The sequence below is a fragment of the Dendrobates tinctorius genome, unplaced genomic scaffold (genome assembly GCF_039654945.1).
Source record: "Dendrobates tinctorius isolate UK_male_01 unplaced genomic scaffold, ASM3965494v1 ptg000230l, whole genome shotgun sequence".
NCBI classification, from domain to species: Eukaryota; Metazoa; Chordata; class Amphibia; order Anura; family Dendrobatidae; genus Dendrobates; species Dendrobates tinctorius.
Window position 1 is genome coordinate 6,415,711 of NW_027361897.1, and position 26,927 is coordinate 6,442,637.

At 42.9% G+C, this 26,927-nt stretch overlaps 1 protein-coding gene across 5 annotated transcripts in view; it reads right to left on the reverse strand.

Moving 5' to 3' along the window:
- Positions 1 to 26,927, reverse strand: part of FBXW4 (F-box and WD repeat domain containing 4) — a 224,324-nt gene that overhangs the window by 12,646 nt on the left and 184,751 nt on the right. For 4 of the 5 annotated variants that reach the window (XM_073555815.1, XM_073555816.1, XM_073555814.1 and 1 more), the window contains one exon: positions 6,731 to 6,871. The exons of the other annotated variant lie outside the window; for it this stretch is intronic. In XM_073555815.1, the coding sequence (XP_073411916.1) occupies positions 6,731 to 6,871 (141 nt within the window). The remainder of the gene's footprint in view (positions 1 to 6,730; positions 6,872 to 26,927) is intronic. 5 annotated transcript variants of the gene reach the window in all.

Sequence of the window (26,927 nt, forward strand, 5' to 3'; positions counted from 1 at the left end):
AGGACAGCCACAGATTGGTGGTAGGTACTCTTTAAGCTCCACTCTTGGCATGAACCCATGGACTAAAGCAGGGGTGGGGAATTTTTTTCTTCCAAGGGCCATTTGGATATTTATACCATCCTTCGGGGGCCGTACAAACTCCGCCCACAAAGTACATCCTGACTCTGGCACTGGTTTCATGACTTAATCTTTCATTGCATGCCCTTCAATGTTCAGTAGTGAACACTGCGTGTATGTGCTCACAGAGCAAGAAGAAATTAATGACCTTGTGGCAATCAAAATACAGCTCCCTGCCCAAGAATGCGGTCCCTGAGAATCTGCTCGGGGGGCCTGATAAAAGGTCATCGAGGGCCGTAAATGGCCCTGGGGCCTGTGGTTCCCCACCCATGGGCTAAAGGCACAAAGGACTTCTTTTTGACCTCCTTCAAGATGGTAAACCATTTGAAACAATGCTATTCTATATTAACGTATATAGCAAAAAAAGTATATGTTTTCTACAACAGAAAAGTATACAGTGGGCTATGTCACAGCTTCCCGTCAGAGGTATATGTCAGGAAATGCACCCTACACATGCCACCAATGAAAGGCTCTTAATGCGAGTCTAACAAAACTCAAGTTCACCAACAAGCCAAGTCCTGTGGCGTGGTAGCTATGAGAAGTGACTTGGTGACTACTATCTCATCATAAAACTCACTGTTATCCTAAACATAATACAATATAAATGTAACTCCTGTTTTTCAGGGGGGGGGTCCCAGAAACGCCCCTCTGCATTCATGGCCCCAGGCTGTGGTGTCAGCAATAGATGAGGTGGTGAGTAAGGATCTGACATTGCGCAAGAATCTTTGGCGTTCTGCAGGGATCTGCATTAATAAATTATAATCGGATGGCATCACTTTCACTAGTCTGACATCTTGTCTATCCCAATAAGTGAAAAGCAGGAAGACCAATTAGTATCTGGCAGAAAAGACCCACGAGTGAAAGATAATCAATTCTATGGAGAGCCGACCTGTCCTTCTCCCATTAATGTAGGACGCTGACAGTAAACAAAGTGTTCCCCTTGACCTTATGTGCAGTCACTCTGGCTCTGTGCTAAGTGGTAATGTAGCCAATCGATCGATCCGAGCTGCTGGATGCTGCACACTGCTGCCAGCCAGCGCTGCTCATCTAGACCTCTCTAATATACAGGCATTACCATACATACGCTGCTAATAACATCATCTGCGGTCAGGGTGGCACTCGACGGAAAACTGCCATTGCCCAAATTATTAGACAGATCAAATCGTCATAAAAAGTGACCATCTTTGCCAACACTTTGCTTTACGCATCTTGTGCTGATTTGTAACTAACGGATGTTTTATTATCCGTTTGAACTGAAAAGCAAAATCCAAAATTCTGTTTTGGAATCCGGTTACCATAGACAGCAGTGCATTATGGGAGGGCATATCGTCTACCCCCTCCGATCCAGTAGTGGCGGCCAGCATGTGACTGATGCAACTAATCAGTGGCCGTCACAGTCATGTACCATACTATTCTGGCACCACTGCTAGGCCATGCTGCCAGTAGTATGACACATGACAGCTGCGGACCCTGACTGGCTGCAGCGGTTACATGTTAATCACATCCGAGGGGGATAGAAGTTTTTTTATTTTTTTTTATTTTTTATTTCATCACACTTGCTGATTTTATTTTTTTTTAATGGGATAATGTCTTTCAAATGGATGTAAATCTATGCAAGTAATGTTGAGCTTCCCATCAGAAAAATTCAGTTTTGATGCCAAAAGTGTACACTAACTGTTACATTTACTGACAGTGTGCAAAATACATTTGTGGATCTATTATTCGTACATTGGGGGGGAACATAAAGCAACTTATTACAGAAAACTGGTGTTAAAAAGATGCCCAATTTTGCACAACATAGTGGTTGCACAAAAATGTTGTGACTTTTGCCTTTTACCCCAGCTCAGCCATCTTGTTTGTAAGTGGGTGGAGCTATGGGGTGTGGCCTAGCGCAGGACCACAAAGGCATTATAATATACGCCACAAAAGTGGCTTAAAATTATAGCAGAAATGTGTCACACTCCACAAAATCTGGTTCACGGGTAACTAATAGATGTGTAAAATTCATTAGAAGGTAAAAAAAAATTGCATTTGTAAAAATAAATAATAATAATAAAAAAAAAAGAAATCGCAAAATATTATAGCGGTGAAGAATATTACTGTTAATCTAGAATCTGCTGGAGTAGGAAGTGCTAAATTCATTTAAAGACTCATGCATTAAAGAGGACCTTTTACCACATTTTTCCATTTTTTTCTTTTGCCTCCCTTTTGTGGATATCTTAGCAACAAAAAATTTGGCACTTAATGAGTTAACTAAATTTAAGTCCAAGTGGGTGGTATTAGATAATTTTCACAGGGGGGTTGACCAATCATAAGCAGGCAGAACACTGTAGTGTAGAAGGACCTGTGATTATGTCATCTGGGTCACACTAACACTCGCGCCCAGACTGGGCGGCGTGAGCGAAGATTGTGATCCCTCTGTGCCACAAACCAGACTACTCTGGAGGGGCGTGATTAAGCAGCTAGGTTGGGGTTCACTGGAGCCTCTGATGGTGAGGTTAGACTTGTGTGGCAAGTAAATGCCAGGTACCACTCCAGGGCGATGTCTGGCTGTAGCAGCTGATCCACTGGGGGACGGAACACCAATGACAGGTGCGGGCAAGTACAGACAGGCACGGCTGGCAGGCAGGCGGGCACGGCTGGCACTCAGGCAGGCGAGCGGGCACGGCTGGCACTCAGGCAGGCAGGCACGGGTAGGATAAGAGAACAGGTAGGAACCAGTTCAGACTGGAGGAACTGGAACCGTAGGACGAGAGATGGGAGCAGAGCAGGATCGCAAGGTGCAGAACAGGAGCAGAGCAGAGCCGCAGGGTGCGGAGCAAAGAGCAGAGCAGAGCCGAGCCACAGGGTGCGGAGCAAAGAGCAGAGCCACAGGGTGCGGAGCAAAGAGCAGAGCCACAGGGTGCGGAGCAAAGAGCAGAGCCACAGGGTGCGGAGCAAAGAGCAGAGCCACAGGGTGCGGAGCAAAGAGCAGAGCCACAGGGTGCGGAGCAAAGAGCAGAGCCACAGGGTGCGGAGCAAAGAGCAAAGCCACAGGGTGCGGAGCAAAGAGCAGAGCCACAGGGTGCGGAGCAAAGAGCAGAGCCACAGGGTGCGGAGCAAAGAGCAGAGCCACAGGGTGCGGAGCAAAGAGCAGAGCCACAGGGTGCGGAGCAAAGAGCAGAGCCACAGGGTGCGGAGCAAAGAGCAGAGCCACAGGGTGCGGAGCAAAGAGCAGAGCCACAGGGTGCGGAGCAAAGAGCAGAGCCACAGGGTGCGGAGCAAAGAGCAGAGCCACAGGGTGCAGAGCAAAGAGCAGAGCCACAGGGTGCAGAGCAAAGAGCGGAGCCACAGGGTGCGGAGCAAAGAGCAGAGCCACAGGGTGCGGAGCAAAGAGCAGAGCCACAGGGTGCGGAGCAAAGAGCGGAGCAGAAGGAGTAGACACAAGGCTACATGGAGCTGAGTAGGGAAGGAAACAGACAACAAAGACACGAACAGGTACAAGAAATGGACTTAGCACAGACAAGGATGGATACGGGAACAAGCTCAAGACACGGGATTCAGGCCTAAGTATGCAGCCCTCAAGGAGGCAGAACACAAGACACAACGAGCACAGAAACGGGTCTGGGTTTTCCGCCCCCAGAGAGGCGGAAAACCGGACAGGATCTGGCAACTCAGCAGCAAGGCACAGACTGACAGCCTTTTGCTCAGGCATCTCCCTATGGGTGGAGATGACTTAAGTACTCGATGCCTCTTGGCAATAGGCTGGGGCCAAATTAGGGGCGTGAACACCGTCTCCATAAAATTCAGGAAGTGCTGGCACCGCCCCCCTAAGCATACAGCCAGGAAGTATGCAGCGAGCAAGGACATGAGCAGAGAACTCACGGCATGGCCCGGAGTGGTGAGTAAGAAGGGAGATGGGAAACCATGCAGTGATGCCGGCAGGGATGTTACACACTAGACATGAAACCATAGTTCCTGCCAGCTGGAGTGTGCAGCCTAAATAATCACTGAAGATATATTACACAGATTACACAGCACAGACATTCTCGGAATATTAACTGGCTCTACACCTCTGTGCTCTGTAATATAGCTTCAGTGCTTATCTAGGCTGCACACTCCAGCTGGTATTATGAGTCGGGTGGCGGGTGAGTCTAATGACATCATCACATGTCTACACTTCTATGTTGATGCGTGATTATAATTGGTCAGCAACACCAAGGAGGCAGAAGGACACACCCCCAGGGAAAATGATCTAATAACTTCTTAGACTTAACCAAAGTCAACTCATTAGATTCCAGATATTTGATTACTAATATTTTTGCATCGGAGTGGTGAAACTGCAGAATAAAAAGAAAAAACACATTTTATTCTGATTTGTATCCACTATTACATCGTGTGTAGTATTTAATGAATTTGACACATCTGACTCCAATAGATTAAAACTTGTGCATAAAACATCAGTTTCATTTGGAAATCAGTTGTGTTCGAACTCATATTTGGTTACAGAGATATTGAATTTTTTATTATGTGAATTTGATTTGAAAACCATAACTGCGTCTAACAGGGTCTAAACTTGACATACCCTGCCAAATAAACTCCACCTGTCCGGTAGTCCTACTTTTGACTGAAGTGATGAAGTCACGTCCATCAGTAACTTCACTGCTGCGTTCAATCACTGAAGACACATTACACAGCACTTTCCCCCTACCAAATTTTTTTTTTTTGTTATTTAGCCAGAATATAATTTTTTTATTTTGATATTAAAAGTTGTGTATGACAATTAAACAGTATTACGGTGACTTTTGGGGGGGGACTAGCATTACTCAGCATGATCCTGATCGATGCACGTGTCACATCCCCATGCTGTGATGCATGACACAATTCTACCTACATTGGGTTTCCAACCAGAAGACGAGGCTACAGATCACAGCTATGTGACTATTGGCCAATAAACATGCCCATTCTTTAATATATTTTACCTCTTCAAAATTTAAACATGATTCTGATCTAAAATGTAAATTGTAATCAATATCTGTGATGGGATGAATAATAAAGATACCAGATCCTTTAGGATATGATCAAACTAGCCTAAGAAAGAACAAATGTTCTCAGTATGTACCGTTACTGAACTGGACGTGTCAAGCACACTTAGGCTCAAACAAAGCAGATCTGCTCTGGGGCCTCGCCAGTGCCCGTAATTAAAAGTTATTTTAAAATTATTTTCTAATTGCAGTGGGAGTGTGATTCCTCATTCCTTTAATGCCTTTCACTCCCTCATCTGTTTCTCAGACCTCGGATGGTGTGATAATATACACATAAAGCTTGTGCTCGGCTGCAGAGAGACATCTTGGATTGTCAGATATTGTACTCACAAATCCCAGAAAACTGATGACTGCTCTACATGCAATTTTAATTGGGATTCGTGACCTGAATTCACCAACGTATGTGGGCCAAGGAGGGCTGAATATCATTTAGAAAGGAGCAGGACGTAATTTCATCCTGTGCTTGCCCATATTTTTATACCTTAGTCTAAGTTCACACTTCAGAGGTGCTTCATAAGTTTTTTTTTTTACTGTAAGAAAATGTGCAGGGTTCTGACGTTCCCCCTACTAGATGTCTACAAATGTGCGCCATCAGTTTCATTTGGAAATCCGTTGCGTCCGAACTCATGTTTGGTTACTGAAATATTTACCTTTTATTATATGAATTTGATTTGAAGACCCTACGTGCGTCTAACAGGGACAAATTCCACACAATAATATTCTTTGATCATTTGAAGGACGTTTTCAGGATTTGGTAAAACTGCGCCTTAAGTAGGGAATGTTATTTAGAAGTTACTTAACACCCCGTGAAATTCCCTGCCCAATAAACGCCACCTGCGCGGTGGTCCTACTTGTGACTGAAGTGATGAAGTAACTTGACTGCTGCAATCAATCACTGTCCTCAGTCGTCACTTACTGTACATATGAATGTCACTGCCAATGCCAGGAACCGGCAGCGCCAGTCAGATCATTGATGGAAGAGGCATTATTACTAAAGTTAGTTCCCTTCAAAGTGGCAGTGCTGAAGCAGGAGGGGATTCCAAGTATAAGTAATGCTAATTTTTTTATTTTATACCGGGTCAACTGTGTAAAATTTTGGAAAAACTCCTTTAATGATGTTGTCCGGTCATACCATATCGTGACTGGGATAGGTAATTGATATGAGACTGGTGAGGATCCGACACCTGGCACATCCACCAATCAAGCTGATATTTGCTCCGTCGGCCACCAGATGTAAATACTTTGGAGTTGCCCTTTGAAGCTCCATTCAATGTGTAGCAGCAGCTGCTGGGTGCTGCAGAACAGTTTCTGTTATGTAGGAGCCAGCAGCCACTACTCTTTAAATGGAGAAGCGTAGTGCACCTCAATTCAAAGTATTTCCATCCAGCAGAACAAACAAAAGCTGGTTAGTGGGGTTGCCAGGTGTTAGACCCCACCGATCTCATATTGATCACCTATGCTGTGGATAGGTCATCTGTATGCTATGACCAGATAACACCTTTAACTATTAAGGCTAAAAAACTTTTGACAAAGAAATGAAATGACATTCTATAGATCAATCTATCATCCAAATTCAACACAGATAATACCTTAAGCTTGCTCTTATGTCCCAACATCGAATGTAGGTATCATAGCCACATGACAACAAAATGGATGGGGTTTCATAGCAGACATCCAAAACTCCAGCACCTCTTTTGAATTCAGTCCCAAGACAGTTCATGAGCTGGCCACTACAATGAGACATGGTACAACATTATAGCTATGCACTTACATAGAGTTCATATGCACAAAGAAGATTAACCCTGTACAGACAGACCAGCAGGGCTAGCCGACCATTTCAGCAAGAAGTTCAATGGGGAACAGTGGTTCAGAGCCTTGGACTCATAACAGTTTCTGTGGACAAATAAATCCTAAGGTGGGCTCATTATGTCCATAGAAGAGGATGGTGCCCACCTGAGCCGAGTCTCTATCACTTCTTTAGTATATATGACTTTGCCTCTAAATAAATACAGTACATACAGTGGTGACCAAAAGTTTTGATTTTTTTTTTTTTTTAAAAAGTGTGATTACTTCTGTCTGGTTGTTCTGATGCCATTTTAATGGTCAGGAATTGAAAGTGCATGAAGTTATCATGCAATACCTTAATTTTAACCAAAATCCTTTAAATATAGGTATGGTCAGTTAATTAAAGAAAACTGACTTACAAAAGTTTTGCATACACTATTTATTAACCATAACATAGAGAGTAATTAATTGTTTACAATGCCATAACTTAGTATTTTGTAGCATAACCTCTTGCTTTCATTACTGCATCACACCGACGAGGCATTGAAGCCACTTGGGTATTCAAGACATACTGAGGGATCGTGCACCATTCCATTTGCAAATCTGCAAACAATCTTTATTGCCATGGGTATGGGCCTCAACTCGCTGCCTTAACTCATCCCAAAGGTGCTCTATAGGGTTTAAATAAGGTGATTGGCTTGACCATTGCAACAGGAGAACATATTTCTTTGCTAAACAATTTCTTACTAAATTGGATGTGTGCTTAAAGTCATTGTCTTGCTGGAATTTCCAGCCCCTGTCTATTTTGTATTTACCATGTGGCAGCATTATATCAAGTATATCCTTGTACATAGTAGGATTCATAATTCCATCAATTCTATGCAGAGGGTCAATGACAGATGCAGAAAAGCAGCCCCAAACCATGACAGTGCCACCACCATGTTCCACTGTAGGCGTTTGGTACCTTACATCATTACGTTTTCCAATTGGCTGGTATATATAGTGCTTGCTATCTCTACCAAACAGATTGAACTTGGATTCATCCGACCACAACACCTTAGACCAATCTGACTCCTTCTATTGGCTGTGTTCTTTGGAAAACTCAAGTCGAACCATCTGGATCCTTGCAGAGATGAAAGGCTTCTTGATTGGAGCTTGTGCATTCAACCAGAGAGGCTTTTAGCATTATGACGACTCACTTTGGCCCTATATTCTTTGTTCATTTTGTGCAAAATCCGTACAGCATTTTTATGGACTTCATATACTGACTTTTTCTTAATAATGTGATCAACTTTGGAGGAAGTTTTAAGCAGTTGAACACTTCTAGGTTTGTCAGCTGTTCCATAACCGCCTTTTTTTTTTTCTTTCTTATACATGACACTTGACTCTGAGTGCAGTTGAATTCCATAGCTACCTCTTTTTGGCTTTTGCCTGACTTCACTCTCAGAATAATGAGCTTCCTGACATCTGGTGATAAATTTGGCTTTGTCTTTGCCATTTTTTAACCGAAAAAATAAAAAAATAAAAAATTAAGGCAAATTTCGACTAGCAATGACAAAATATGCAGAACATTTGGGCCAGCAAATGTTGAAAACTAACACATAAAAGGGATAAAACAATGTCAAACACAATTTTCATCATTATAGCTGACAGCCATTTGCTTCCTGTTTACTAAATTGACCAGGAAAATGGCATCACAACAATGAGACAGAAGTAATCACACTTTAAAAATAAAAATGCTAAACTTTTTGTCGCCACTGTATACAGTATGAATTGTAGGGTCCCTATAAAAAATGATATATCCAAAGGCCTTACATAATGCCTCGTGTACATTAAGGTCTGTGATCAATGTTGGATTAGAAATATTGGGCTTCACTTTGAACATCCAAATAAAGCAGGGAAATGTTCATCACCAGCTAATCTAATCTCACCATGGATCATAAATCAATATCACCAGAGAATACATTTTCTTTCTCAGATACACGAAAAGTCAGTAATATTTATTAAACCAGATGCCTATATGTCTCATCTTTGGAACATATGCTTCTCATAGTGAAATGCTGTCTCAATCCTCTATGCCGGTCCCTGAAGCAGGTGTCTGAGGCAGCTTTCCAACTTTATGTTCTTAGGCAGCAACATTGCATATTAAAATGTGTATTTGCTCCAATACATCCTAGAACCTGCTGACGCTCGGCCTCCCCAAGTAGAATTGGACCATTGTTCAGATTACAGTCATACGTGCACAATATATTGAAGAACAAATCACATTTTTAAGTATGCATGGCCTCTTGTATCTCCATCCTTACCCTGTGGCAATAATTCTTCTTACTATATATTATTCTGTGCAATCATTACTTACAGTGATTTCAGCCAACCCTGTGCAAGTATTAAACGCAACTCTAATTTATCCAAATGGTCGTGTAAGACATTAAACTTTACTCGCACAGTAATAAATCCATGGTACAGGTTATCACCCTCCCGTCTTATATACTCAATTATCACCATCTCTTGGTGGTTCACGGTGGTGAGGACACGCATAATTTGGGTTCTAGGATAAAAGAAGAGCAAATATTTTCTTTTCCTGACGGTCTATGGTAATTAGGGCTGTGGAGTCAGTAAGCCAAACCTCCAATTCCTCAATTTCCATGACACCGACTAGTACTCCGACTCTACAGCCCTGCCAGCGCTGTGGAGTCGGTCAGCCAAACCTCCAACTCTGACGCCTTAATTTCCTTGACACTGACTCGACCAAAATGGGCTTCGACTCCGACGCCACAGCCCTGATGGTAATGTCTCCTTCCTTGATGGTTTAGGGTAGTGGTGGTTTTCTCAACATCCACGATGCAATTGACGCATCTCGTCTCAAACACAAAGCGCTTAGCTTCATTTTCGATTCTGCACTTCTACAGATCAATGCTGTACAGGGACACGGAGGACTATGAAACTGTGGAAATAAATGCTCCTGTTTATAGCAGTGATCTCCAACCTGTGGCTCGTCACAATTCCCATGCTGGAATTGAAGTTTCGCAAAGTCCAAAAGCTATAGGTTGGAGTCCACAGCTATACAGGATCAATGACACGTAAAGCATCCAATAGATTAATCATCCATATAGATCTTATAGTTCTTCTCAAACCAAAAAGGAATTGCCAGTTGTTTGGTAAGGTCGTTTTAACATTTTTGTTAGACAAGCCTCTTTGGCTTCACCAATCTCTGGTTTATCCAGATAATTGACTTTTTGTTATTATATGTTATTACTGGCCTCTGGAGACAAATGAGAGATACATAGAGGGAAAAAGAAACATTTAATTTTGGCTTGCACTTCGACAAGTGATGAGGCCTTGGCACATTGTGGCTGGCGAGACCTCCTTAAAAGGAACCGGGGAATGCACAATCTGCCAAAATTGGCTTTACGAGTAGTACGTTTTTGGTGTTCTTTAAAACCCTGTGTAGGCAGCATAGTTGCTCATTGGTTAGCATATTTGCTTTGCAGAGCTGGGGTCCTGGATTCATATCCCACCAAGGACAACATCTGCAAGGAGTTTGCATGTTCTCCCTGTGTTTGCGTGGGTTTCCTCCGGGTTCTCCAGTTTCTTCCCACACTCCAAAGACATACTGACAGATTTAGATTGCGGACAGTGATGATGATGTCTGTATAGTGCCGTGGAATTAATGGCGCTATATAAGCAAGTATATAAATGACACATGCTTTTAAGACCTCCCATTTTATTGAGCCATCTCAATTATATGCTCCCAGCCAGTAATCCCAGGTTCCCAATTATCGTCGTCAGGTGGGGAACTTCCGTCAACCTGGCCAGCTCCACTACTCTCAGTAACCACCAGAGGGAGCCTCGGCTCAGAAATCCGAGCAAGGGAGTTCACAACACATACTGATAGATTTAGATTGGGGACAGTGATGATGATGTCTGTAAAGTGCCGTGGAATTACTGGCGCTATATAAGCAAGAATATAAATGACACATGCTTTAAGACCTCCAGTTTTATCAAGATTGATTCATTATGACCTTCTCCCTTTTGTAACTTTTCTCTCATAGTGTCTGATCCTCTTTGGCACTCCAGAGATCAGTTGGACAGACATTTTTGCCGCTTTAGGAATCTAAGAAAAGCTTTACTGTTTTTGAATTCACCCCCATAAGTGGAAGTTTCAAAGGTCGAACCCTCACCTCTCATGCTTTAATGAGATACAGTTGATATGCCATAAACTGCTTTTAAGTTTTATATGGCCTTTGAAAAAGGTATAATCTGTGTCACTCGGAGTGAAAAAGCTTGTACACTCCTGTCGTTTGGAGATTCCACTCTTTATGCTATAAATCATTACAGGTTTATTTTTATAACCAAATATACAAAAAAGTATAAGTGGACTTCAGAAAATCACATACCGTATATAGATCCATAATTGTCTTCATTTAGACACATTCAATAAACCATATAAATAAGAAATGTCATTAAAGTTTCACCTTCCACTAGAATAAAATGATTTAAGAGCTTCAAGGCTTGAGGATAAGCGGCCACTTCAATAAAGTGTAGTTGACTGGTTCTTTACAATCCACACTTGTGAAGGACATTATTTAGGGAGTGAGCTACCAATGATTACAATATGCTGGAATGTATCAGATGGGTAATCTCATCTGCCCATTATTACCACTGCATAGTTACTACAGAAAACTAATCATGGCCGGGTAATCCCTGGGAACGGCGTCTAAATGACCTGCTTAGGGGAAAATTAAGCCAAATAAGGGAATATCATAATCTTCTACTTTGCTCAATAATTTAACTGCTTCTTTGGAACCCTGAACAATGGAGCGAAAGCACCTGCTCTTTAAGTAAGTTACAAACGATATACACTAAGTCAAGAGAATGGAATCTGACATGAGACTCATGCGTCGGACTCCATTATTTTGTTACTCTCTGCTCCTTGATCCAGTGTCACAGATCTGAGGCACCATCTGTAATCTGGGCTAAAACCTTGTTGGAGGGATAAAGACCACACAAAAGGAGAAATAGAGTCCTAGGAGATGTTAAAATAAGTAAACACCTTTGTGTCAGCGAAATAGCTGATAAAGCAGATTAGCGTCTGGTGCGCTGGAGTTCCCAGATCAGAAGGCGAAGTCCTGTACGATCTTTGTAGCCAGCACGCTTCTGTGATCACAGCTCTGACGGCATGCTGGGGCCGGCCCGTTTCCCCTAGTGGCGCTCCAAAGAGCAGATTATGTAGAATAACAATTTCATTGTGGATGTGTAATTCCCTCCGTGACCGTGACTGTGGGCAACAACATCGACCCTTGATGCCTTGTCCCTATCAACCATTTACACCGGCTTGACGGCCCTAGCAACAGCCTCCCATGAGATCATCATGGGCAAGCTTTAACATCAAGTGCATGAACTAATCCCCCAAACCTGGACGCAGGGGTTCTAGTTATTGGACTTTACACTTTCTCAGGGCATTGGATGTTTAAATACCAGCAAGATGGTTTGCATCCGTGGCTTCTGAAACCATTACTTGTTTTCAGTCTGACATATATGTAACAGTAATGGCTTTAGTTTATAACAATTTAGATTTCCCCATTCCCGATTTAATGTATTACAATCCGTTTACGTTGCTTTTATACAGGATTAAGTAATGTAAAACTGATGAGACTAGCACCTTGTGATTTTTCTCCAACACAGTCTGTTGGTCTGTGGGGAAAAGCCTGCAGGAGACCCACAACATTGAATAACATTGGTCCATTTGCTCAGAAACACAAACCAAAAATGCTTGTGTGAATTTAGACTGGCAATAAATACCGGAAGCGATGGCACTAAGGTAAAGGCCACCGATTCCCCTATACTAAGTGTTGCTGAATTATTCAAATGAAAAAAATCCTTTCACTCTCAGGAATATAGGCTGGCTCTAGAAGGGTCATGCAGCAACTTACATTTTTTGCTACAGAGAACACAACCACACTTGGCTGTGATAATGTACGCATGGGCAGGGGGAGTTGGGAGAGAGCAGCCAGCCAAAAGAGTGTTCAGCACATAGCAATTTAATATGCAAAGTTATAAAATACTCAGAGCACAATACAAAAGATCTGCAAAAAATATTACAAAAGGTCAATACAAAGTCCAAAATATTGTGCATATAAAGTCTGTATAATCAATTTTCTGTCTTATGTTGGAGAAGAAAGTCCACAAAGAACTTTACCATAGCACAAATAGAAAAGCAAAGTTAAGGTACTGTCACACTAAGCGATATCGCTAGCAATATCGCTATAACTTGTGACGTTATTGCTAGCGATATCGCTGTGTCTGATACTTACCTACGACCTCTCCCCCGCTGGTTATCGCTGATCGCTCGAGAACGTCCAGGACGGTTTCTCGTCATCAGCTTCCTGCTGGGCTTCCTGTGGAGAGACGAGCGACGAGCGTGGAGCCGGGCGGGAGGACGCAGGATCGCCTAGTGTGACAGGTAAGTAGCGACCCCCGACCCCAGTGATGTCGCTGGTAAGATCTGCCTTTGTGGCAGCTCACTAGCGACCACTTAGCGATGTACCAACGATCCTGACCGCGTCATATCGCTGGTCGGGATCGCTGGTACATCGCTAAGTGTGACAGTACCTTTAGGGTGGCTCACCATCATCACAGTCTGAAGGGAGTCATAAAAATGTTTTACAGACCACCAACATTAATATAGAAACCATTAGGATAGATGTTGGATAATAGTTTTACAATTGGGCCTTTTAGTGCTCCAGGAAGAAGCGTCAAGGGTGAAACCCTGAATGGGGGAAGACCGTGAGAATATGATTTGGTAATATTAACACTGCATGTTAGAATTAACAATTAGTTGATAGTTTTACTAAATGACTCATTCACTTTGATTTATACAAAATCATGGCATTTATTTGGAGAGGAACAACAAAAAGCTGTAGTACAACATCAATCCTAAGGGATGCTGTGTGATTATAAGAACTGCCTGTTCAAAATATCAACATGAAAACTGATGATCTGAGAGTTTTTTTTTTACACGACACCATTAAGAATGTGATATTTTTAAGAGGAGTTTATTTTATCTACTTAGTATGGACAGGCTTAGACAAAAAAAAAAAATGACTAGAAAGCAAGCAATGATTGCACATATGGGTAGAGGAATAAAGAGCCCAAATGATGCTCCCAATTACGGAGTATAACATCGCTATCCAGGTTATAATGATAGAATACGTGAATGAGAACCATATTCTACTCTGAAGACCAACAACCGGTCTTACAATGAAATGGCCAGTTTGCTCCGTTATTTTTATTGATAAATTGTAGTAGCCATAGAAAATTCAACATCCTAAAACTGCTATATAAAGGGCGAAAAAAATATAATGGAGACTTCAAAACTAGACCCACCTATCCAACAGAAATTCTAACAGCCCTTACATATAACATATTTGATTTCTCAGCCCAAGGACATTAACGCTGTATAAGAAGTTGAACGCCATGATTCACGTTGTAGTGTCTAAGAAAAAGCTATAGAAGATGTTATTTACATTGACGGTTTGATGTTCCCAATGATAGGAAAGGAGTAGAAGCCCTATCCCGTGACCAAACCTGCACCCTTATCTCCTCCAGTCATCCTACATCTTATAGAGTGCTAAATGAAACTTGAGAGCAGATTAAAAGCCAAATTTGTCATGAGTTTAACTTCAAAAGAAAGCCCTCACCATCATTCCTTACCTTTAGACATCTCCTGGAGGTAGGCAACCACCACAAAGACAACAATGAGGCTGAGCCTACAATAACATTTCTGTCATTCCATCCCCGACTCACAAGAGACAGAAAAATGTGGCCTTTACCTGTGATCGCTACATATACATGGGACTGGTAGGTAAGCTTTAAAAGGGATACATCTGGTGAACACGGCCACAAGATCTCAAGGAATACACCAGAATGTCACACCGAGTGATGACTACATTTATAATTAGGGTGTGCACACTCTGCGGATCTGCAGCGGTTTCGGCCCTGCTGCGGTGTACAGTACCATAATATCCTATGGGAAATGGAAACCGCTGTGCAGACGGTGCAGATTTTTCCGCGCGGATTTGCTGCTGTCTCTAATCCGCAGAAAGAATTGACATGTCGATCCTTTCTGCGGATTCCGCTGCGGTTTACCATCTCCTCCATTGTAGAGGTGATAAACCGCAGGGCAAAACCGCAGGCCAATCCGCAGATAAACAGCAGGTCTTTTGACCTGCGGATTTTGCAGAATCCGCAGCGTGTGCACACACCCTTAGAGTATGTTCCCATGAAGGGGAGAAAACGCAGTGGATTTTGCATCTGGACAAAAAGTCTGCTGGGTTTTACACAAATATCATTTTTAGAAATCTCACGCAAAGAAAATCTGTAGCAAGAACTGACCGAAGCTGCAGATTAGAAATCTGCAACACGTCCGCTTATGCTGCAGATGCTACCTGGGATTTCACCCTTTGGGATACAAAAAGTGAAAAGTCCGCAGCAGAAATGCACCTTTAGGACGCTGAAAATCATGTCAAAAGGACACTTGCATATTTCTGCCAGCGCTGGGACCAATTGATTACGTTTATATACTACTGCAAAAAAAAAAAAAAACGAGCATGGCTATCCAAACTATGGGCCTGATTTATCACTTATGGTTTATTGAAGTCAATTTTCTTTTTTCCGTCTTTCACTCTCGCTTTTGAGATAAATTCTTAAAAATGGTGCGCGTGGTTCATGATTTTGCCGAAAAATAAAAAACGCTCTTATTTTTTCAGCACCAAAAGTCACCAATGCTTGACAGGTCGCAAAAATGTGCCAAACTGAAAACTTCTCCAATTAGCCTTACTCCGAGCAGGGACTGGAGCGAGAGGTGCTAAAGATCATCACATTTGGTAAAAGTCACTTTTCATGAATCGGTCTAAAACATCTGGTTTAACCAACGATATTAAACAAAAATAATTAAAAAAAACAAACTCGAAAAAGACAACTTAAAAAGTGGCACAAAACGTATAGAGAATAAGGTGCAATTACTAAAGCCGCTAAAGGGGGAATAAATTACTACAGAATACTGGAGAAACAGCGATGATGAAACAGGTGCTTTACGCAAAAAGCCCCAAAGCTAATAAAAGAGAAGAGCAATGGAAGCTGCTGCCACCCACTAAGCAGCTACAACGGGCATACAGTGGGGCAAAAAAGTATTTAGTCAGTCAGCAATAGTGCAAGTTCCACCACTTAAAAAGATGAGAGGCGTCTGTAATTTACATCATAGGTAGACCTCAACTATGGGAGACAAACTAGAGAAAAAAAAATCCAGAAAATCACATTGTCTGTTTTTTTTTCATTTTATTTGCATATTATGGTGGAAAATAAGTATTTGGTCAGAAAAAAAATTTCATCTCAATACTTTGTGATATATCCTTTGTTGGAAATGACAGAGGTCAAACGTTTTCTGTAAGTCTTCACAAGGTTGCTGCACACTGTTGTTGGTATGTTGGCCCATTCCTCCATGCAGATCTCCTCTAGAGCAGTGATGTTTTTGGCTTTTCGCTTGGCAACACGGACTTTCAACTCCCTCCAAAGGTTTTCTATAGGGTTGAGATCTGGAGACTGGCTAGGCCACTCCAGGACCTTGAAATGCTTCTTACGAAGCCACTCCTTCGTTGCCCTGGCGGTGTGCTTTGGATCATTGTCATGTTGAAAGACCCAGCCACGTTTCATCTTCAATGCCCTTGCTGATGGAAGGAGGTTTGCACTCAAAATCTCAAGATACATGGCCCCATTCATTCTTTCATGTACCCGGATCAGTCGTCCTGGCCCCTTTGCAGAGAAACAGCCCCAAAGCATGATGTTTCCACCACCATGCTTTACAGTAGGTATGGTGTTTGATGGATGCAACTCAGTATTCTTTTTCCTCCAAACACGACAAGTTGTGTTTCTACCAAACAGTTCCAGTTTGGTTTCATCAGACCATAGGACATTCTCCCAAAACTCCTCTGGATCATCCAAATGCTCTCTAGCAAACTTCAGACGGGCCCGGACATGTACAGGCTTAAGCAGTGGGACACGTCTGGCACTGCAGGATCTGAGTCCATGGTGGCGTAGTGTGTTACTTATGGTAGGCCTTGTTACATTGGTCCCAGCTCTCTGCAGTTCATTCACTAGGTCCGCCGCGTGGTTCTGGGATTTTTGCTCACCGTTCTTGTGATCATTCTGACCCCACGGGGTGGGATTTTGCGTGGAGCACCAGATCGAGGGAGATTATCAGTGGTCTTGTATGTCTTCCATTTTCTAATTATTGCTCCCACAGTTGATTTCTTCACTCCAAGCTGGTTGGCTATTGCAGATTCAGTCTTCCCAGCCTGGTGCAGGGCTACAATTTTGTTTCTGGTGTCCTTTGACAGCTCTTTGGTCTTCACCATAGTGGAGTTTGGAGTCAGACTGTTTGAGGGTGTGCACAGGTGTCTTTTTATACTGATAAGGCCGGTTTCACATTAGCGCTTTTTAAGCGCACGCACGGCCGGGGGTAGCTCCGCCCCCGAGCCGGCTCTCTGCCCGGCGTGCCCGCCCCTTGCTTGTAGCGCCGCCTACTAGCGGACAGCGGTGCCTGCGATCGGCGCACCCTATCTTTAGCATAGGGTGCGCAGATCGTGCGCAGGCCGTGCGCTAGTTGCGCTTTGACCTGCGCTGCGCACTTTTGACGGTGCGCCGTGCGCGCCAAAATCCGAAAAGTTTGATTTTGGCGCGCACGGCGCACCGTCAAAAGTGCGCAGCGCAGGTCAAAGCGCAACTAGCGCACGGCCTGCGCACGATCTGCGCACCCTATGCTAAAGATAGGGTGCGCCGATCGTAGGCGCCGCTGTCCGCTAGTAGGCGGCGCTACAAGCAAGGGGCGGGCACGCCGGGCAGAGAGCCGGCTCGGGGGCGGAGCTACCCCCGGCCGTGCGTGCGCTTAAAAAGCGCTAATGTGAAACCGGCCTAACAAGTTTAAACAGGTGCCATTACTACAGGTAATGAGTGGAGGAAAGAGGAGACTCTTAAAGAAGTTACAGGTCTGTGAGAGCCAGAAATCTTGATTGCTTGTTTCTGACCAAATACTTATTTTCCACCATAATATGCAAATAAAATGAAAAAAAAAAACCAGACAATGTGATTTTCTGGATTTTTTTTCTCAGTTTGTCTCCCATAGTTGAGGTCTACCTATGATGTAAATTACAGACGCCTCTCATCTTTTTAAGTGGTGGAACTTGCACTATTGCTGACTGACTAAATACTTTTTTTCCCCACTGTATGTATGAAAACACACAGTGGACAATAAAGTCTAAACTATTACACACAGAAATGTTGCATTGCAACCTTTGGGCTGAGTATGCTTGGTATGAACTGATGATTTAGATGCACTTTTGCTTTTTATTTATTTAATTACAGCAGGGTTTCTTTCATTTTGTCTTTTGTAGGTTTTGTATGCTTTTTGGCCATGTGAACATGCATTTATATGCTGCATGTATACCACCTCAAACCAAGCTCAATTTTTGTTTTCTCTTGGTATGAACTGGTATAGGACCCGTCCAAAAGTTCCAGTTTTTTTTTTTTTCGTGGGGGAATGGGAAAGTTCCAATTGTAAAAAGATATTTGCCTTGACGAAACAACACCTGTAAGGCTACTTTCACATTAGCGTTTATTTAGCGCAGCGCTTCGTGCGCAATAGAAACGCATGCAAAAAACGCATCATGCGTTTTGCATGCGTTTGCGGTTTTTAGGCGCATGCGTTTTAACCAGTTTCTAGCCATGTTAACTCTTAAAATGCCTGCATTTTTAACACAGGCATGCGCATGTCCATTTTTTTTATGCCGTTGCACGGACCCAAAATTGCAACAGGTTGCGTCTGGTGCACACCTTAAAAAAAGCATGCGCACAAAAACGCATACGAACACGTGCAAACGCAAGACCATGCACCCCCATGTTAAACATAGGTGCGCACGACGCATGCGCATGGACGCGCACAATGCGCTGCGCAAAAAAACGCTAATGTGAAACCAGCCTAAGGCAGATGCTAAGTCAAACACCACTTGTTTTATACTTAGCGATAATTCTACGTCTGCAATTTACTACTTTGTCAAAATACTGCTTTGTCAGAGTTTAGGAATGCCAAACTCTTGCAAAAAAGTCACTGAAATTGTAGTGCAGCCCATGCAAAACATTTATTCAAATTGGTTGCAGGAAAAATCTGTTGAATCCAACGCACGTCACAAAGGAAGATCTGCATTGATCTATTTGTCTTATTCAGCCTTTCAAGTGCAGGTCCTCAATACTCCACTTGTATAGATGGGACTAAAAGAAAAGCGGGTAAAAGAAAGCACATAAGAGCCTTTTCTAGTAAAGGAGGCATCCTTAATCTGATCAGCTAATAGTTCATTTACCCCTTCTGAATTGCGGACTCCGTCGCACAACAAATGATCGTTTCGAAAATTGGTCTTGTCTTGTGAGGTCCTCTTCTTTTAATAACACCCGAGACACTTTCAAGTGGTATATTCATTACCAAATAAAGAAAAGCGCTCCCTCCATAGATTTGTGATTGTACCACTCCAGTTCATTAGAAAAACATCTGCTCGGCTTTCCAATATTACCCCAAATGTATTGTTTGGGTTCTAACCTTGTCCCTTTTTTTTTTTCTTTACGCTGAGCACTCACTAATGAGGCTATAAAGTGTGGTGGCCAAACACGCTGAAGAGCGCTTGTCGGGTTGAATCTGGACACGTAATGTACGTTCTGTTTGTTTGTTTATTTTTCATTATAGCGGATGAAAGGGATGGAGGAGGGGGTGAGAATTGCTTGGCACTTGTTGGGTGCGGGCATGCCAGTGTGCAGTGTGAAGGAGGTATGAGTGTACAGAGCCAGCATTATCTATTCACAAATGCCTCCCTGCTTTTGGATGAAGTGGCAACTTGGCATTTCAAGGATGTGACTATTGTATCTATTGAAATGAAGAAAACAAGCATTCTACACAGACGCAGCGAAGGGCTACGGAAAAGGAAAATATGGTAAAAAAAAAAAAAAATCTCTAATAATCCAAAAAAAAAAACTTTACTGCAATATGTTATTTCTAAATAAAAGTAAAAACATGAAACAGACCGGGATTAATTGGAAAAAATAAAAAGAACTGCAAGCTCAAAGTAAGATTTGTACAATCATAACACTGCAGCAACAATGGGATAGAGATTCTAGATTGAGTCTGAACATACAGCTATGAACACAAACTGCAACTACAGGAACAAAAACAACATTTTCAAAACCTCTCGATTTATTCAGTGTCAAAAATGAGCGCCACGAGCAGAAATACACACTCGCGCACATCTTGGTACGTTATCAATGAGGTTATTAATGGTTCTCTTAAGAATGTTATGCCATGCTGATGTGGCGCCCCCACGAGTATGGTCGCCACACTGGCATTGTCTTCCTCCAGGGAGGGTGATGTCAGGCTTGGAAGCGATGAAGGGTCTCTCTAGCAGTTAACCATGTCATGCAACACAGTTCCCACTCCAGGCCAGCAGAGGGAGCTCTGAACCAGAATTGGGGGAGGAGTGCTCTCTGAGGTCCAGGAGGGGAAATTAGTTAGTGAGTGTGCGGAGAGCAGCTGGAGGTTGAGCTGAGGATAGAGAGCTCCCTCCCAGTGATAGCGCATGATCTGGAGTCTGGTCTCCATGGTTGTACGGATACTGAAGGTCCTGCAACAGAAACCAGAGGAATAGGAAGCTGTAAATGCTCTATTCCCAGCTAAGACTCGGAGGCACAACAGCAATGTGTGAGCCAAGAGAGACAGAAGGCTACAGCTGTCTGCCATACGAGGTAGATCCAAAAGGGAAGGAGGAACGTCAGTGTAAGGGTGGTTTCACATTAGCGCTTTTTAAGCGCACGCACGGCCGGGGGTAGCTCCGCCCCCGAGCCGGCTCTCTGCCCGGCGTGCCCGCCCCTTGCTTGTAGCGCCGCCTCCTAGCGCACAGCGGCGCCTGCGATCGGCGCACCCTATCTTTAGCATAGGGTGCGCAGATCGTGCGCAGGCCGTGCGCTAGTTTTGCTTTGACCTGCGCTGTGCACTTTTGACGGTGCGCCGTGCGCGCCAAAATCCTAAAAGTTTGATTTTGGCGCGCACGGCGCACCGTCAAAAGTGCGCAGCGCAGGTCAAAGCGCAACTAGCGCACGGCCTGCGCACGATCTGCGCACCCTATGCTAAAGATAGGGTGCGCCGATCGCAGGCGCCGCTGTGCGCTAGGAGGCGGCGCAACAAGCAAGGGGCGGGCACGCCGGGCAGAGAGCCGGCTCGGGGGCGGAGCTACCCCCGGCCGTGCGTGCGCTTAAAAAGCGCTAATGTGAAACCACCCTAACACTGTACTGCATGTACCTCAAGTAAGCGCTAGAGAGGAGACTACACAACCCATCTGATAGATTCCCAAGTTGCTTCCAGGCTAATCATCTCCTGTGCCATCTGTTATCTGGACTGCACTTACAAGTAAAGGTAAAGAAACTACATTCCGCTGTGTCCTTGCCTTCTTCCTGCAACTTCTTCAGCACTGCTACATCTCTGTGCCAGACACTGCACCCTCTTCCCCAACACCTATCTACACTGCCCTGGGACCAACAGCCCTACCTGTGGAGGGCTACAACATCTTTGCTGCACTACACCATCTGTCCCAGAGGATCTGTCTGCAGCGTCTGCTTTACAACTTCATTGCCGAACACCACAGGTTGCGTCACAAATCACTCAAACTTTATTTCACCACTCAAACCCCTTTTTACATGGGCGCCCAGGGCCATGGACCGGGTCACCGCTGCTGTGACATTCCCCTCTGAGAGACCGGCCCGGTACAGAGTACCCCACAGCCCTGGGAGGGCGACCCACTGAATGCACTTGAAGAATTCATGACCAATGACGTCCCTGATGTGCCCGATGGGAAACGAGTCCGGAGCCGCTGCAGGCCATGGTAGGCCAACAGGCTGTTCATAGTAGCACAAGCAATAAGACCCCTGGCGTTGTCATGTTGAAAATAGTTCATGGGTCACTTTGGAGAAATGGCTATCACTGGCTCCATTCATGTCATCAAGACAGTAATGCGCCTACGTGAATGAAGCAGTCAGTTCTTTTATGTGGATGGAGCAGTCCGCTTTCCTGCACAGATAGAGCAGTCAAATTTCTTATGTGAAGAGAGTGATCAACTCTCCTACGTGAACAGAATGGTCAGCTCTACTACGTGGACAGAGCAGTTCGCTTTCCTATGTGAATGGAGTGGTCAGCTCTACTACGTGGATGGGGCGGACAGCTTGTTTTTACGACACAAGCTTATACTACCACAATAGACTACCTGAAGGTTTTATAATGCCCATGGCCCTTACAGTCACCTGATCTGAACATCATTGAAAATCAGTGGTTAGACCCCAAAATAGCAGTGCGTGCAAGACGACCCTGGAACCTCACAGAACTGGAAGAATTTTCCAAGGAAGAATGGATGAAAATTCTCTCAAACATGAATTGAAAGCCTCTTGTCTGGTTACAAAAAGCGATTACAAGCTGTGATACGTTCAAAAGGGGATGCTCCTAGGTATTAATCATACAGGGTGACCAAACCTCTGCATCAGCCCATTTTCCTTCTTGTAATTTTTAAAATGTAAAAGATGAAAAAAAAATATTTAGCCTAAAATACAAAGGAAAGGTGTCATCTTTAACTTTAGCTCTTTTAGAGATCATTTAATCTTCAACTTGCTTAATTGTTCACAATAACAGTAGTTTTGACCAGCGCTTCCACGCCACGCCAATGAAGGAGCTATGACTGTGTACGTTCCTCTTTTACATTTACATCTCATGCTTGCACTATAGGTGACAGATTATGCTTTGCTTATACATCGCAGGAACACTGATTTCCTTCCTCTTACTATATTACTGAGTTTATCCTGATGTACTAGCACATTGGCACTTTACAGGCATAAGGACTTTATATACAGGGCGGACCACTTATATGGATACACCTAAACAAAATGGGAATGGTTGGTGATATCAACTTCCTGTTTGTGGCACATTAGTATATGGGAGGGGTGAAACTTTTCAAGATGGGTGGTGACCATGGCGGCCATTTTGAAGTCGGACATTTTGGATCCAACTTTTTTTTTCAATGGGAATAGGGTCATGTGACACATCGCAAGAAAAACAATGGCCGACTTCAAAATGGCTGCCATGGTCACCACTCATCTTGAAAGGTTCCCCCCTTCCCATATACCAATGTGCCACAAACAGGAAGTTAATGTCTCCAACCATTCCCATTTTATTTAGGTGTATCAATATAAATGGCCCACCCTGTATATTAACTAGCTACCATCTCTTATTACATTCCAGTTGTTAATATAACCTCTTGCACTAGCACTTTACCTATCTTCATATTGTCAGTAGATAGTTGCTTAAACATGGTTAATCATTACGTGCCAACTCTTATGCACCTTATATTATCATGATTATATTGCACTAGCCTCGTTGTCTCTCCTTCGGACAGTTTTCTATATCTCTTCTGAATGTGCACTCCTATTTTTTTATACGGTTTTAAAAATTTTTCTTCATTGTTCTGTTATCCTTTGTATCACCTGATTCTTATAAAGCATTAATTCTGTTCGCTAATTGTTGCATTGGGACTTCTTGGTTGGTATTCTTCCTCTTTCCTTCAAAGCGCAAGAATAGATGCACCTTTTTTGGGCAACTGTGTGCCGCTATTTTTAAGCTGGGGGGGGGGTCGATATCCATGGCCCCTTACCAGCCTGAGAATACCAGCCCCAAGGTGTCTGCTTTAGCTTGGCTGGCTGTTAAAAATGGAGGGGACTCCACACAATGTTTTTCAATTATTCAAATAATTAAAAAATACGGTGTGGAGACCCCTCTATTCTTGATAACAAATCTTCCTAACGCTGACAGCTGAGGGTTGCATCCCGTAATTGTGAGTTTTGCATGGCTGGTTATCAAATACAGGGGAACCACCTGCTCTCGCTGCTATTAGCGGCAGCAGGCATGGGCTGATGGGAGTAGTAGTCCCATCAGCCGATGCCAGTGACAGGAGAATCTTTTTACCTCAGATCACAGCTGTGAGTTCATGCTATGATATGACAGTGTGGGAACAGCGACTGTCTGATCGGCGGTTATTATTTTATCACCGATCAGAGGCAGTGTTTGCCATGCTGTCATGCACATGAAAGCGCGAAAAACACTCGAACAGTAACATGGGCTTCCTGGTGAAGCCTGTGTTCGGAGTCCAAGTCCAAACAATAGCTGTTCTGTATGGACCCCAAATTTACTAATCGGGTTCGCCCATCTCTAATCTTTAGTGATTCATTTTGGACATGTTTCATTGCACAATTATTATGCTTCATGTACATAAAATTAGAGGTCCCCTTCAATTTGTGCATATTCTAGATAGAATTGTTATTCTTTAGAAAAATTATCATCCAGGCAAGCCTCAAACGATGAAAAATCTGCTGTATAAAAAGTACTATGTTTATTGATTTTCTCATACAGATTAAAGAACATCAGCTTGTATTAAAAAGACTTACAAGATGTTATAATCTGCTCTACTTCAAATATTTACCCGTTTACCCTGTAAAGAACACCAGTTTTTACACTTAATCAGAAAAAATCTGTTTAAGATCATTAAATCTAAATTCAGGAAAACTTCAGTTAAAAAAAAGGTAAAGAAAGAAAAACTTTGACAAGTTTCATGTGGAGAGCGCCAGGTTCTATAAAATAATAAATATAGTATTGTTAGATACAACACTGCATAAACAGGTATTTAAAGGGGTTTTCTCAACATCATAAATAGTTAAAATTGTGAACTTTGCAAGTTGCTTAATTTTTATATTTATAATTCTAAAGTTAGCTGCTCATTGCCTAGGTTACCGGCCACCTCTGCTGCTATAAAGCTTTCAATTGCTGCTCTGAGGCTGGAAGGATGTGGCCGGCTTCAGTCCCTTTCTATGATTCTGCCGGGGAACGACTACCTCTGCTTGCAGCATTTGACAGCTCAGTGTGGACCAGCGGCTGGCTCAACTATACCCCTGGTTCAAACTGTCAATCATCAGGATCACACCACCCCCGGCAAGCAGAACTTTGGGAGGCAGCGCGCGCTCCTGGAAACCTATGTTGAAAACGTTCCTTTAAGAAAAAAAATGTTTCCAAAAATACAGTACAATAAAGAAAAAACAAAGTACATATAAATAATAAATAATTCACGAAACTGGTCAGTGCGGTGCTGGCGACAATATAAGGACCTTGGAAATGAGAGTGGCTACCGCACTATGACTGACAGCTCGGCACTACGTTCTAGAGGCATAGTAATGGTCCGGGAGAGCGTCTGCCTTACCTGTTAAACCCAATGTGTCCAACAACAGCTGGACATGATCCACGGTATAACATGCACTATAGACAGATAATAAGCGGAAACAAGACCCCTTTCACTTACAGAACTTGTCCACTATAACCTGCTGGACACCAGGAAGTACCTACTTCCATCATCTCTTACACAAATCGATCTGCTGAGAACTTTAATCACAAATTACCAGCGTCAATCAAAAGTATAAAGAAATAACCCTCAATATAAATCATATCCCATCTCAAAGTTATTTAAAATAAATATTTATTTTAACAAATAAAAATGACAAATCTCACAAACATACAATAACTTGCCACCTCGATAAAATCAATGTGTATTTGTAAGGATGGAAATGAAAACAGATAATTTCGGAGAGAAATGTGAAACAATAAAAGCCTCTCTTAGATACCCGCAGAGTGTACAACCTCTCACAGTTTCTTTTCTTCCTAACACCTGAGTGCTAAATTTGTTATTATGTGGCTGCATTGTGTACATCAAAGCTAAGCGCAGGGTTTGCAATTTACAGAGGGTGGGATATCCCAGCTTTTTATGGTCTGCCCACCCAGCTTACACAGCTTGGGGACATGAGCATGAAGAAACCTGCAATGAAAGAAAGCTTAGGGTGTCTGTGTGTAGGGTGAATTGGAGGGTAACAAAGGGAGAGGCAGGTCTGCAGAGGAAGATTGCTTTATCCTGCTGCAGGAACGCCAGGTTTTCGCTCAGTATTGACCTCCACGTTGAGAACCACAAGATGGAAAAGTGTCATTTCACAGGAGCTCCGCTTATTAGGTCCGCTTATTAGGTATCTGGTATGAGAAAGCATAGCACATTTTAGTGCCACAATAATGTAATGTAAGTCTTCGACTCTTGACGGCCTCATCCATATTTGTAGATTTCTGTGACAAGTACAGCTCTCATTGACTAAGTATAAAACAGGTAAGTAAGGAAATGGTCCAGCAATACTAATAAAGCCAGGCGTACAATGCCATGGTGGGTACACGTTGAGGAATGCTTCTGCGGGAAGAGAATACACTTTACCTTAGAGTACTTTGAGTACTTAGAGTAGTTTTTTACTAGAGTACTTAGAGAACTGAGAGTAGTTTATACTAGATTACTTAGAGAACTGAGCGTAGTTTATACTAGATTACTTTGAGAACAGAGTAGTTTATACTAGAGTACTTAGAGAACTGAGTAGTTTATACTAGGGTACTTAGAGAACTGAGAGTAGTTTTTTACTAGAGTACTTAGAGAACTGAGAGTAGTTTATACTAGAGTACTTAGAGAACTGAGAGTAGTTTTTTACTAGAGTACCTATAGAACTGAGAGTAGTTTATACTAGAGTACTTAGAGAACTGAGTAGTTTATACTAGGGTACTTAGAGAGCAGAGTAGTTTTTTACTAGAGTACTTATAGAACTGAGAGTAGTTTATACTAGGGTACTTAGAGTAGTTTTTTACTAGAGTACTTAGAGAATTGAGAGTACTTTTGTTCAGGAAAGCTCTGATTTATCTGGGGTCTCGCAAACCAATTTGTTACAAGAGATTCTATACAATTGCAATTAAGTCAAACATCATAGGTCGCTTAGTTATGATTTTGACAATTTAAGAGCAGATAT